Raw genomic sequence first — 14,141 nt, 5'->3', positions numbered from 1 at the left:
AAACCACAGCCTCGACTAGATGGACCTCTGTTGGCAAAGTAATGTCTCTGCTTTTTAATATGCTGTCTAGGTTGGTCATAACTTTCCTTCCAAGGAGTGTCTTTTAATTTCATGACTGCAGTCACCATCTGCAGTGATTTTGGAGCCCAAAAAACAGTCAGCCACTGTTTCCCCATCTATTTCCCATGAAGTGATGGGACCAGATGCCATGATCTCAGTTTTCTGAATGCTGAGCTTTAAGCCAACTTTTTCACTCTCCTCTTTCACTTTCATCAAGAGGCTCTTTAGTTCTTCTTCACTTTCTGCCGTAAGGGTGGTGTCATCTGCATATCTGAAGCTACTGATATTTCTCTCAGCAATCTTGATTCCAGCTTGTGCTTCTTCTAGCCCAGCGTTTTTCATGATGTACTCTGCATATAAGTTAAATAAGCAGGGTGATAATATACAGCCTTGACGGACTCCTTTCCCGATTTGAAACCAGTCTGTTGGTCCATGTCCAGTTCTAACCGTTGCTTCCGGACCTGCATATAGGTTTCTCAAGAGGCAGGTCAAGTGGTCTGGTATTCCCATCTTTTTCAGAATTTTCCACAGTTTATTGTGATCCACACAGTCTAAACGCTTTGGCATAGTCAATAAAGCAGAAATAGATGTTTTTCTGGAATTCTTGCTTTTTCCATGATCCAGCGGATGTTGGCAATTTGATCTCTGGTTCCTCTGCTTTTTCTAAAACCACCTTGAATATCTGCAAGTTCACGGTTCACGTATTGCTGAGGCTTGGAGAATTTTGAGCATTACTTTACTAGCGTGTGAGATGAGTGCAATTGTGCAGTACTTTGACCATTCTTTGGCATTGCCTTTCTTTGGGACTGGAATGAAAACCGACCTTTTCCAGTCCTGTGGCCACTGCTGAGTTTTCCAAATTTGCTGGCATATTGAGTGCAGCACTTTCACAGCATCATCTTCCAAGATTTGAAATAGCTCAACTGGAATTCCCCAGGGATGGGGGAGCCTGGTGGGCTGCTGTCTATGGGGTCGCACAGTTGGACATGACTGCAGCAGCAGCAGCAACTGGAATTTTATCACCTCCAATTGCTTTGTTCATAGTGATGCTTCCTAAGGCCCACCTGACTTCACATTCCAGGATGTCTGGTCTAGGTGAGTGATCACACCATCTTGATTATCTGGGTCGTTAAGATCTTTTTTGTACAGTTCTTCTGTATATTCTTGCCACCTCTTCTAAATATCTTCTGCTTCTGTTAGGTCCATATCATTTCTGTCCTTTATTGAGCCCATCTTTGCATGAAATGTTCCCTTGGTATCTCTAATTTTCTTGAAGAGATCTCTAGTCTTTCCCAATCTATTGTCTTCTTCTATTTCTCTGCACTGATTGCTGAGGAAAGCTTTCTTATCTCTCCTTGGTATTCTTTGGAACTCTATTCAAATGGGTATATTTTTCCTTTTCTCCTTTGCTTTTTGCTTCTCTTCTTTTCACAGCTATTTGTAAGGCCTCCTCAGACAGCCATTTTGCTTTTATGCACTTCTTTTTCTTGGGGATGGTCTTGATCCCTGTCTCCTGTACAATGTCACGAACCTCTGTCCATAGTTCATCACGCACTCTATCAGATCTAGTCCCTTAAATCTATTTCTCACTTCCACTGTGTAATCATAAGGCATATGATTTAGGTCATACCTGAATGGTCTAGTGGTTTTCCCCACTTTCTTCAATTTCAGTCTGAATTTGGCAATAAGGAGTTCATGATCTGAGCCACAGTCAGCTTCTGGTCTTGTTTTTGCTGACTATATAGAGCTTCTCCATCTTTGGCTGCTAAGAATATAATCTGATTTTGGTACTGACCATCTGGTGACGTCCACGTGTAGAATCTTCTCTTGTGTTGTGGGAAGAGGGTGTTTGCTATGACCAGTGCATTCTCTTGGCAAAACTCTATTAGCCTTTGCCCTGCTTCATTCTGTACTCCAAGGCCAAATTTGCCTGTTACTCCAGGTGTTTCTTGACTTCCTACTTTTGAATTTAGTCCCCTATAATGAAAAGGACGTCTTTTGGGGGTGTTAGTTCTAGAAGGTCTTGTAGGTCTTCATAGAACTGTTCAACTTCAGCTTCTTTAGCATTACTAGTCGGGGCACAGACTTGGATTACCATGATACTGAATGGTTTGCATTGGAAATGAACAAAGATCATTCTGTCGCTTTTGAGACTGTATCTGAGTACTACATTTTGGACTCTTTTGGTGACTATGATGGCTACTCCACTTCGTCTAAGGGATTCCTGCCCACAGTAGTAGATATAATGGTCATCTGAGTTAAATTCACCCATTCAGTCTGCCGATTCCTAGAATGTCGACGTTCACTCTTGCCATCTCCTGTCTGAGCATTTCTAATTTGCCTTGATTCATGGACCTGACATTCCAGGTTCCTACACCATACTGCTCTTTACAGCATCAGACCTTGCTTCTATCACCAGTCACATCTACAACTGGGTGTTGTTTTTGCTTTGGCTCTATCCCTTCATTCCTTCTGGAGTTATTTTTCCACTGATTCTTCACTGTCCCCCAAAAAGGGACATTGTAAGCCTATTGCACAGGACTCGAGAATGTGCCCTCATTTACAAACAGGGTCACTACAGATGTAACCAGCTATGAGGGGGTCATGGAGGAGGAGGGTAGGCCCCTAACACAATACCCCTGGTGTCCTGATGAGAGAGAACAGGTGAACACAGGGAGACTGCCCATGAACACGACATGCAGGTTAGAGAGCATGCAGGAGGGCCAGGACCCATGAGAAGCTGCCGAGAGGCAGGCAAGGACTCTCCTTCCCACCTCCGAAGGAGCCAATCCTGAGACACCCCTGATCTCAGCCTCCAGCCTCCAGAGCCGGGGACAATGCACGTCCACTGCTCTGAGCTACCACGTCTGGGGGACTTTGTTACAGCAGCCCTGGGAACTAAGAGGTATTTATAATAAACATCTGAAACATAACGAAGTTGTGTCTTGTCTTAACAGAGAGGCCTACTGCCCAGCACCACGCAGTCACTAAGTGCCCTTCGCGAGTGTCAGGACTCACACACTTGAAGGTAAACTACAGCAAAACGGAAAGAAAACTTCAGTGATGATCCATTTTCACTAACACTTACACAGTCAAGACTTTAATCATTTCTACATTAACAGAGAATTAGCACCATAGAGAAGTTTCACAGAGAAATTACTCTTTTCTCAGTAGCTGAAAACTCAATTATTAGACTGTCTTAAATACCTGTCTTAAAAGCTTACTTTTCTACACTAAAGGCTTAATCTGCACTGTTCTTAAGAAACATAAAAGCCAAAGGAATATCCCAGCTCTGCCAAAGCATTTCAAAGTATCCGTCCAGTTTTAATTCCCCTGTGCCAGGCCTCCGCTCCCCTCCCCACTCCCGTGTCTCCTGCTCCGGCGCCAGCAGGCGGACTCTTCACCACTGAGCCACCTGGGAAGGCACATCAACTTAAGGCTGGGCTTATCCCATAATTCTGAAAATAAGGAACAAATTAAGAAATGTCATTTATTGAGAACTTGAGGCAAAAAAAAAAAAAACTCAACAAAAATTAGTTTTAAAACACCTGAAAACAATTATGAACAGAAAAGATAACCTTCGATGCGCCATTTAATGTGATGATTGAAACTGCTTAATGTTGAAAACAAACAAACCATCTAACATCTTACTCAGTTTTTTCATCTGAATGGTAAAAACCTTTGTGGAGCCTACCAAGTCTGTTGTGATTTTTTCTATTTTTTCCAGACAACCAGCACCATGCTTGGTACAACAGAACAGTTTACGATTAAACAGATTATTACAGACACCCTGCAAATGTCAGTACACACTGAAAACGTCTGAGTAAAGAAACACCTCCTCATCCAGTATTTTTGCACCTTGCATTCCTCCTCTACTATCCATCCTTCACTGTTTTACAACAATGACAAAACCAGGAATGTAACTTTTATTTCTACTAAATTAGTCCAAAACCTTAGATTTTTCTATGTATATTAACAGGTTTACAACAGTAGTAAATACAAACTAGTTATCCACATAACTGATTTTTTAAAGTTTATTTCTGATATGAATATAGCTTCTCTGAAAATAGCCAAGTTTCTGAATGAGTAATTAATACTTATGCCTTACCACAGGCAAAGCAAACAGTAAGGCAGGGCAGCTCTTCCTGCTGGGCGCCCGGGGCTCGGGCTCTTCACGGCCGGGTGGCACTCCCCGATGAAGGTGCCACCCTCCGGTGTGAAGGGCTGCCCCTGGGGCCCGGCTGTGGGCCACCCCAGACCAGAGGCAGCTCGCTGTCCTGGTTGTTAGGTGTGGAGCGTTTCGGGCTACTTCGAGGTACTGGGCACCTGCCGTGTGCACAGGGCGGAGCAGAAAGCAGGGACGGGAGAGGAACAGGCTCATCTCTCAGGCTGGAAGCAGGCAACACGGGGACAGCACAGGCTCCTCGTAAAAGCGACTCAGAGATGCAAGCAGGAGGGAGAGGGGAAACTGTTTCCAAGTGACTGAGCCAGTGCTCTGGGCTCAGGAGTACAATCACAAAACAAGAGGGGCGAACTTGCAGCCTGCAACTCCAGCATCCGGGCAGACAGACTCTCCAGTCATCCCTCAGAGCACGCGAGCCCTGCTTGGAGCAGAGGAAGCAGGACGTCTGGGCCCCAGGGCTGCAACCAGCGCACAAAGTGAAGTGCGTCTCCCGGGGGCTCTGGTTCTACACATCAACTTCTTTCAAATGTTCTAGCGTCTTTAAAACTCATGACACCATCAAGAGTTTAAAATGCAATACTACAAAATAGACTTTAAAAAAAGGGCGAGAAGTTGATTTAGGACATCTGTAACAAAATTCCAATTTATACTTTCAATTATTTTCTTAAGGTCTGTCTCATCTCTGCCATTTGACCGTAAGCTGCTTCAGGGAGGATCTGTGTTAATCTGTCTTGCTCTCAGCACTTAACACTGAAGACTCTCACTATGTAAATATACTCCAATACATTTTAAAACATCTTCTCATGCAGTAGTGCACAAAGAGCAGTGTGAACAAATATAATAACAGGCACTTACCATGGAAACCACTAGGACTAACGCCAGCTAACACAGCAAACACAATTTTTCAGAACGCTTAAATTTTGGAAGTCTTGAACTCAGTGAAAAAAATCTGTACATAAACTAAGACTCAACAAGGATTAGCGACTCTCACAGAACTAAACATTAAATAACTTGATTTTATTCGAAATAAGTGTAAGAACTACATTGGCAATTGATAATTACTCCTGAGAATTCTAATATTTAAATATCATAAGCAGCATATCTACAAACTTATTCAAAGTCTGAGACCTTTTGGGGAGGAAAAAAAGCAGCCAAGGCAGTGACACAGCGGGTCCCCGAGTCCACTGTGGGCTGGCGCTTGGAGAGCCAGGGCTTGGAGAAAGGCTAACGGACGCAAAGGGCTGACAGCTGTTCAACACAAGTAGAGTGTCCTGAAGGATACCAGGGATGGCCTTTCGGTTACCAATTGCTGCTGCTGCTAAGTCGCTTCAGTCGTGTCCGACTGTGTGCGACCCCATAGATGGCAGCCCACCAGGCTCCCCGTCCCTGGGATTCTCCAGGCAAGAACACTGGAGTGGATTGCCATTTCCTTCTCCAATGCATGAAAGTGAAAAGTCAAAGTGAAGTTGCTCAGCAGTGTCAGATTCTTCAAGACCCCATGGACTGTAGCCCACCAGGCTCCTCCATCCATGGGATTTTCCAGGCAAGAGTACTGGAGTGGGGTGCCATTGCCTTCTCCTCGGTTACCAACTAGAGCTTATCCAAAAAGTAGTCTGATGCTCTAATTACCTCAGATAAAAATCAGAAGGTTAAGAAAACACAGGTGACCATCCACTTAAGAGGAAAGTAAAGTAAGAGGAAGGTATTTTCAACTTTTTCTGTTGCCAACAAATTAAGGAATTTTCAAGGCCAAACAGAGCAGAGTTTTAAAATACAATAATATGATTTTCACTGGGTAAAAACTGGAAGTCAAACTACTTTTTCTTTTATGTCGCCATGACTTTGGCATATTCTGCTCGTAGATAAAGAAAGCGGTATTTCAAAAGGAAACAGAGCCCTAGGCCAAGGGGAACTGGGCACCCGGGGAGGCCCGCAGGGGCTGGCGGTGTGCCCGGCCAGCCGCTCTCCTCCCCGCCCTCCCGCGTGTTACCTTGGCACCAGGCTGCTGCCCGCTTGTCTTCTTGTTACCTTGTCCTTTATACCTTGGTATCTGAGCATGAGAATGAAATGACATTTTAACACAAAATAGAAACCTTTAAAAGTAAACTAATTCATACCAAACTAAAAAAGATTCCTATCAGAAAATGTCTTAAAAATGGAAAGTCTAATATATTCTAAACATTTTTTAGCCTTTTCTTGACACTCTTCCTAAACTCACGCTACAGTTCATGTCCAGCAGTCACGGGGTCACACACAGGGCCCACAACCTCACCCCACCCAGCTCCCCGCGTGAGACTCACTCCTTCCCGCTCTGGCCAGAGGCACCCCGAGAAAGCCAGCCTTCCATCCTCGCAGCTTCCTTTAGGAACCGCCTTTCTCGGGGGGAAGCAGAGTGAGCTCGTCTGGGCCAGGCTGGCCCTGGGCCTGGCCACAGCTTCCCGGGACTCCTAGAGCTCTCCAGGCTGATGAGGTGCCCTTCTTAGAGCCCCAGACATTCAGAGACCTCAGAGAGAGAAGGAAGCTGGCCAGAAAGGGGTAGGCGAAGTACTGGGATCCTGAATCAAGACTCTGTAGGACTAGAGAGGAACCGCATTTTAACTGCCAGCAGAATGCCTTGTCTCCAAACAGCCCCACTAGAGATGAGCTACGGTGTCCGAAGTGCCCACTGCCCCCACAGGCCTAGGTGCTGACGGAGAGCCCAGGCAAAGCTGAAGACCGTCAGAGTGGATGGGGACCACCTGGAAACAATCAGGTGTCTCCAGGTTCACCTTAAAAGTCACCATCACTTCTCTGTACTTACGGCAACATTTCCTGACTTAAAAGTTAAGAGTCTCATGATCATTCTCATGATCGAGCTTAAAACATTTGTATGTAGAGAGAATAGAAATACGTAACAGACATTAGTATTTCATCCTGAAGACATACAGTGTGTGCAAAGTCCGTATTGCTAAAATGCTTTAAGAAAAACTATCTAAAAAGAGAGCTTCCAAACAGCTCAGTGCTACAGGCACCACTCAGCATTAATTTAAATCCCACCAAAGCCAGGTGTTGTCACAGGAAGCAACGCTTTCTGCTCCTGTGGCGCTCTGCGTGGCACTTCACCTGAAGACAGCCTCAGACTGACTCACAACCTCTCTCTCCCTGCACAGAAGTTCCAGCCTGATGAGCATCGTAGGAGAATCCTTCCTAGACCAACACCTGCCCACCTCCCTACCAGGAAAGGCTAACTGGACCTCAGGAAGCAGGACAGCTACCAACAGCATGATGGCCTCATTTCTGGTTGCGAATAATGCGCAACATTCCTCTGACTCCCAAATTTAAAAAATAAAAAGGAGCCACAAAATCAAAGAACCAGCAACAAACAACTGGAACCATTCACTGGTGCCTACTCCTAGGCTTCTGGAAAAGAAAGGAACCTAGCAGTGTAACCGCTGCTCTCTAGACGATCATGATTCAGAAAGACACAGCTGGAACCACGAACACCACAGCACCAGAGCCGCTGGGGCGGGGGGACGCGCTCCACCAGAGGCGCTCACGCGGCACCAGCAGACCCACGCCCCATGGGCAGCACCCTCGGGCTTGCCCACCGCGCGCAGCGCCACCCAGCGCAGGGGAGGATGCCCTTCCTGACCGTCACCCTTCCATCCACCCCACTAGGACGGGCAGCCCTGATTCTAAATTCCAGCAGCGGTCCCACTCCGTTTCTTCTCCATTATCCAAATCCCTGAAGTCAGAAGGCCTTAACTTGAACTCACACACACACACACACAACTCATACACACGTGCACACACACACACACACTTCATACACATGCACCCACACAGATACACAACTCATACATACACACGTGTGCAGACACATGCACACACGACACACAACTCATACACACGTGCACGTACAGACACACCCCTCATACACACACATGTGCAGAGACACACACGACTCATACACATACGCATGCACACCACACAAAGACAACCAGAGTACATAAACGTTCTTTTAAGCTCTCAAAATAGCTCATCAGTATAAAAAATCATCATAATGCACAATTCCAAATCTGAGCACCTGTCTACAGTATTTAACACGACACTTTTACATTCTGGAACTTAATATTCTGAAATTATAGGAATTTAAAAGTGAAAAATCAGTAAACTTCTTCTGTCAATTGGACAAAATGTTCACAGTATGAAATGAATGCAAATATCCTACAATTCTGTCATTTAACAGCACATTTCTTTCTATGGTACAATACTCAGAACACTATTAACAAAGCAAAAGAATTAAAAAAACTTTTGATTAGAAAAAGTAAATTTAGCATTTTAAAAGTGCATAGTACTAAGACACAAATCTCATGTGGCTCAGCATATAAATCACTGATGAAACAATTTAAGAACATATTTACATGGCATTTCCTACTGACTTGTATAATGGTCCCAAAGGGGCTTATTAAAGTTTCAGAAGAGTCTCATAAATAAAAACTTCAACCAAAGATAAAAAGCACCTTCAACAACAACGACACTCGTACCAAGACTAGAGACGGGAGCCTTGGCCCGCTCACCTTGCTGGGAGGAGTGTGTGCGCCTGTTTTTCCTTCTGGTGACTTTGGTGGAGAATGTACGTCAGACAGGTCCAGTGCGCCCTGAAATATTACATGGTTGAAAATTAAGACACATTTAAGAACAAAGCATGAAATACTAGTCATACCTCAACAGAATTTAAACACTTAAAACCACTACACAATGTTGCCATTTTTATTTCTTCCTATTAATATAAATATCCTTAGATTTTCTCCAAATTTTACCACAAATACACAGACTTAGGATTCTAATTACCTGCTGAGTGTTTCCCTCAAGCACTTGGGACAGGCTCCCCAGGCCACATGTATTAATAAATACGCCCCTAGCGTTCTTTCCAAGCGAACCTTCTCGCTTTGCTTTCCCTGCTCTCCACAAAAACACTGTCCTCTGATTCTCAAACATATCTCTTTCTTCCCTCCCTGGACTTCTTTACTTCATTTGGTCTCAAAAAAAACCCTCATAAAAACAAGTAACTATTTCAAAAATGCGGGATGGGGCCCTCAGTTACAGGGGCTGCCAGGAGTGAGAGAGGAAAGAGAGAGAAGGTGCAGGGCAACACTGCAGAGCTGGGTGGGGGAGAGGATCACTTCAGGCGGAAAGAAGAGAAAAAGGACAGGGCAAGGAAGCAAAGGCCACTCTGGGGTGCGCTCTGAGCTTCCAGATTCAAAACCAGGCATGGGGCTAGAAAGCCAGGTTGGGACCACATCATGCAGGATCTTATAGCTGAGGAAGTGAGAGTTGCTCAGGCATGTCTGACTCTTTGAGACCCCATGGACTCCTCTGTCCAAGGAACTCTCCAGGCAAGAATACTGGAGTGGGTAGCTGTTCCCTTCTCCAGGGGATCTTCCCAACCCAGGGATTGAACCCAGGTCTCCCGCACTGCAGGCAGATTCTTTACCAGCTGAGCCACCAGGGAAGCCCACCGCTGAGGAACCTGGAGATTATTCAGTGTCATTCCATACTCACTGCAACGTTTAAAGAGGGAAGAAATAGACAAAGGGCTGAATTTTAGAATTAATTCAGCAATCATGAACAGAAAGACTGAAAAGATGTGGATCCAGCAACCTGGTTTTAAGGAAGGTTTAAAACGCACGTTCTGAGGCTTCCCAGGTGGCCTTAGTGCTAAGGAACCTGCCTGCATTTCAGGAGGGATAAGAGGCGTAGGTCCCGTCCCTGGGTTGGGAGGATCCCCTGGAGGAGGGCAGGGCAGCCTACTCCAGTCCTCTTGCTGGAGAACCCCACGGACAGAGGACCCAGCAGTCTATGGTCCACAGGGTCGCAGAGGCGACTGAAGCAACTTCACACGCACACACACAGAATCACTTTGGGTGAAAGCTTCTCTGAGTTCAGTGGGCTAATCCACAGCTAGTTTTCTTCTCCAGAATCAAAAGTCAAAATGAGGTCAATTAAATCTACAATTTTTTATTTCATTATAAAAATCACAGAATGTTTCCCCTCTAAGTGATAAGGACTAGTAAATGACAAAAGGGCCCACGCAGACACCGTGAGCTCCCTACTTAAAGTATCAATCCACTGCGTGCGTGTACATACACGAACTACTAAAATGAGACACCCGGGCATGAAGGGTGGAAAACCAGCACGAAGTAGAGATGACACGTCCAGCCTAACGGGTCTGCATCCTGAGGGAGGAAACGATCACCTTCTGGAGCTACTGAGACCCCAGGCCGGGTCCACGCGACAGACCTCACCTACGAACCAGGCAAACTGAGTGGGAAGCTCTGGACCCATCTGTAAGAGTCACAGACTGAAAACTCATTTACTGAGTCTCGATTCCAATCAAACCTACTGGACAGGAAAACTACTGTGTCTGTGTTTGAGGCGGACATCCTGCCAAGGAGGGCATAGAGAGCTCCCAGGAAGCAGCCTTTCTTTCAGGAGCTGCTGCCAAACCCCCAGGGCCCAGGAGGGACAGCGACCACTCTCACTGACAAACGGGGCCGGGGCGAGCCGAGCCACAGGGACAGAACCTACGCAAACCGAGACGGGACGTGCAGGAGGGGCCGGGCGGGTGTGGGGTGGGGACCACTTCTGCTCTGGTGCAGCTTTCACTGTCAGAAGTAAAGACAACAAAGTCAGTTTTCTTTCACAAAGATTCAAACGTGCCAGTGAGTTAACCAGGTGAAAGGCTGGAAATTCTGGTCTCAAGCCTGTAAAAACGATTGGGCTGGGCTTGGGAATCCTGTGTTCAGTCCTAACAGCAAAGGAAGGAACAGGAACAGTGGTCATGGCCTGCCCAGCATGGCTCCCGGAGCTCCATGACGCGGCAGCTTCTAGTCCTCGATGCGACCACCGATACACCCGAGTATCTCCATCTCACAGGTGCTGGGCCTGAGACACGTGGAGGGTAGGTGGCCAAAGAGGGTCACACACAGGGTGGAGCAGAGCCTGGGTGTCACCCAAGCAGTCTGGCCACAGAGTCCAGGTTACTACTAGGATGCTAAGGCAGGGAGAGCAAACCAGAGAGACAGAGGGCAGCCACCACTGCACAAGGGGAATCCAAGAGCAGAGAGAAACAAGACACAAGGGGCAAGTGGAGAGACAGCAATCTGGGCCCCAGAAGCCAAAAGACGTGTCACCTCCACCCACAGACTGAGGCCCAGGAGACAGCAGGGACCAAGGCCACCTTTTCATTCACTAGAAGCTGGCACAACGGCCTCATGGAGTAAGTTCACACCAAAAACTGCTCAAATATTACAAATGACTGAGCCCCAATGCATGAGCTGCAGTCAGGGCTCACCACCTTCTCCAATGCCCTTCCCACACTCTCCCCCAGTCTCACACTGAGACGGAGCTCAACAAAATTTCAACCTGAAACAACTACTGCTCTCTAACTAAAAACTACTGCCCCTAAAAAGTGCAGAGCTGACCATGGATGACAGTGCCCGTCCTCCATGACGGCTGTGTGTGAGCTCAGCTACTGCCCCTAAAAAGTGCAGAGCTGACCATGGATGACAGTGCCTGTCCTCCATGATGGCTGTGTGAGAGCTCGGTTACTGCCCCTAAAGAGTGCAGAGCTGACCATGGATGACAGCGCCCGTCCTCCATGACGGCTGTGTGAGCTCGGCTGCTCAGTAGTGTCTCTTTGCAACCCCATGAACTGTAGCCCGCCAGGCTCCTCTGTGCATGAGATTCTCCAGGCAAGAAAACTGGACTGGGTTGCCATTGCCTTCTCCAGGGGATCTTTCCGATCCAGGACTGGAACCCACGTCTCTTCCATGTCCTGCACTGTAGGTGGATTCGAACCACCATGGCAGCCCTAATTGAAATGTCCATTTCCTTATGTGAGCACACCGTGACTAGCTCCCAACTCCTCCAGAACAGATGGCTTGCTTATATTTTATCTTTTAATTAAACAATCTATTTAGTATGCCTTTGATGCTATAGGTACTCAGTCACGCTTTAATGATTTTCAAAGATTCTAATGGGAAACACACAGCCCATAGCCTCCCAGGTTCCTACCTGCCCACCTCTGTTCAACAAGATACCTGAGACAATCACAGTGCTGTCTGTCTGTGAAACAGCATCTTGATGGGATATGATTGTTTGTAAAGGAAACCAGACCATTAATCTCATTAGCATGATTTCTAAAAAGAAAGGCTAAGAATCAGAAATACAATGGCTAATTTAAACTATGAAATTGTTTAGAAACTGCAAAATCAACAGTTCAAAGTTTTAAGCCTCGTTTTAAAAAGACTTTAAGTTCAAAAACTTTTTAACAAGCCTACAGTTCAGCCCGTCTACGTTTAGAAGCAATAATAACAATAACGACCAGCGACCCGTCGGGTGTCCTCAGTCTCCCTCATGCACCGACTCGTGCACGTGAGCCTCCCAGGGCCTGAGTGGAGTCCACCATCCCCGTCCAGAGGAGGAGCCGGGCGGGGAGTCGCGTGAACAAGGCCGAACTTGGTTGGTGGGGGAGCCGGCAGGGGCTCCACACACCTGGTCCGAACCCCACGCTTTGAGGGTCCCTCCCCAGAAAAGGCACAGCAGCAGCCTCAGAGCTTCTGCGTCTACAGTTTTCATCAAATTGTGCATTTATACAACCTCTGAGTATGTCTGGTTTGATTTGAAGGAATGGCCTCTTTTTATTTCAAGCTTACTCAACACGTGTCAACTACCCCGCACGGCCGCCCTGGATACGCAATGACTGGAAACAGGAGCAGATAGCAAAGGACAGGACGGTACTTACTTCCCCACTGGTCAGCGCTTTCTCTTTTTGTTGACAGCGTCTGATCACTTCTAATAATAAGGGTCCACCCACAGTACCTTCGGCTTCAATAATTCCTAAATCTCGGGCTAAATTCTCTCGACCTTCAAGACCTTGAAACTGGGAAAGAAATAAGATGTAAGAAAGTAAAACAGAAATGCACAAAAACATAGCAAAACTATTTTCAGAGGTGAAAGAAAACTATTTTCAAACTTAAAGGCATCTCTAAACTCAAAGACACCATTTTTCTAATGAATGAGATCTCCATTTTTTAAGATTACACATCTCCACGTTTCAAGTCCCCCCTAGCAGGCGCAGGCCAACACCAGAACACACTAACTCTGCAAGAACAATTCTGGCAAGTTCTGTGAAGCAGGGACACTGGCGCCAGCTGTCTAACAGCTCAGATGGCTTTTAAGAAACTAAGACATATCAGCTATAAAAACAATCCTTATGCAAGACAGTCTACATTGTCAAATTTTGTTAATTTTCAACTTGTAACGAACGCGTCTGTGTCAAAGGCAGCTTCAAGGACAGACATTAAAAAGCATCGTTCTTACTGTGCTAGTTTCAGGTTGAAAAACTGCCAAGGTAAAGTCAAGATTAAAAAACTGAAGAAATTCGGCAACAAGACTGGCCACCAGCCGGCCTGCAAAGAGCAAAAGAGAAAGTGGGAGAGGATCTTTAGGAACCAAAGCCTCATCACCGACACTGGAAGTAAGACAGCTATAGGGAATAAAGTTTCTCAAGGTTTTAAATTACAATTTCTTCTCTCTGAATAATACAATTAAGGGATAAATGTCTCAGTCTCCCTCATTAGGATTGTCAGTCTGAAACAATAAGACAATATGACGTTCCATAAATGGATTAGACTAATTTGCTTATAACTTTTTGCAGTAAGTCAGCTTTCTGTAATAAAACTGTCTTTAACCAACAATGTTCCATAGCCAAGGATTTTCAATAGCAAACCAACGGTTGTCCAATCATATACAATTTAAAACGAGAACTTCTAATATTTGAAAGTTCAAAAAATAATCTGAAATTCCTGACTTCTCTCAAATGGAGTCAAGATTCGAAAATTCAGAGACAGAC

The 14,141-nt window shown here is 45.8% G+C and overlaps 1 protein-coding gene across 2 annotated transcripts in view; it reads right to left on the bottom strand.

Moving 5' to 3' along the window:
• Positions 1-14,141, bottom strand: part of CEP43 (centrosomal protein 43) — a 28,507-nt gene that overhangs the window by 12,592 nt on the left and 1,774 nt on the right. The window contains exons 4-7 of one of the 2 annotated variants that reach the window (XM_061428541.1): positions 13,610-13,698; positions 13,032-13,169; positions 8,803-8,883; positions 6,234-6,293 (exon numbers count right to left, since the gene is read on the bottom strand). In XM_061428541.1, coding sequence (XP_061284525.1) covers positions 6,234-6,293; positions 8,803-8,883; positions 13,032-13,169; positions 13,610-13,698 — 368 coding nt within the window. The remainder of the gene's footprint in view (positions 1-6,233; positions 6,294-8,802; positions 8,884-13,031; positions 13,170-13,609; positions 13,699-14,141) is intronic. The other variant, XM_061428542.1, reaches the window with a different exon arrangement.

The sequence above is a fragment of the Bos javanicus genome, chromosome 9 (assembly GCF_032452875.1).
Source record: "Bos javanicus breed banteng chromosome 9, ARS-OSU_banteng_1.0, whole genome shotgun sequence".
NCBI classification, from domain to species: domain Eukaryota; kingdom Metazoa; phylum Chordata; class Mammalia; order Artiodactyla; family Bovidae; genus Bos; species Bos javanicus.
Note: the sequence above shows the minus strand (reverse complement) of the source record. Positions and strands in the feature narration are given on the sequence as shown.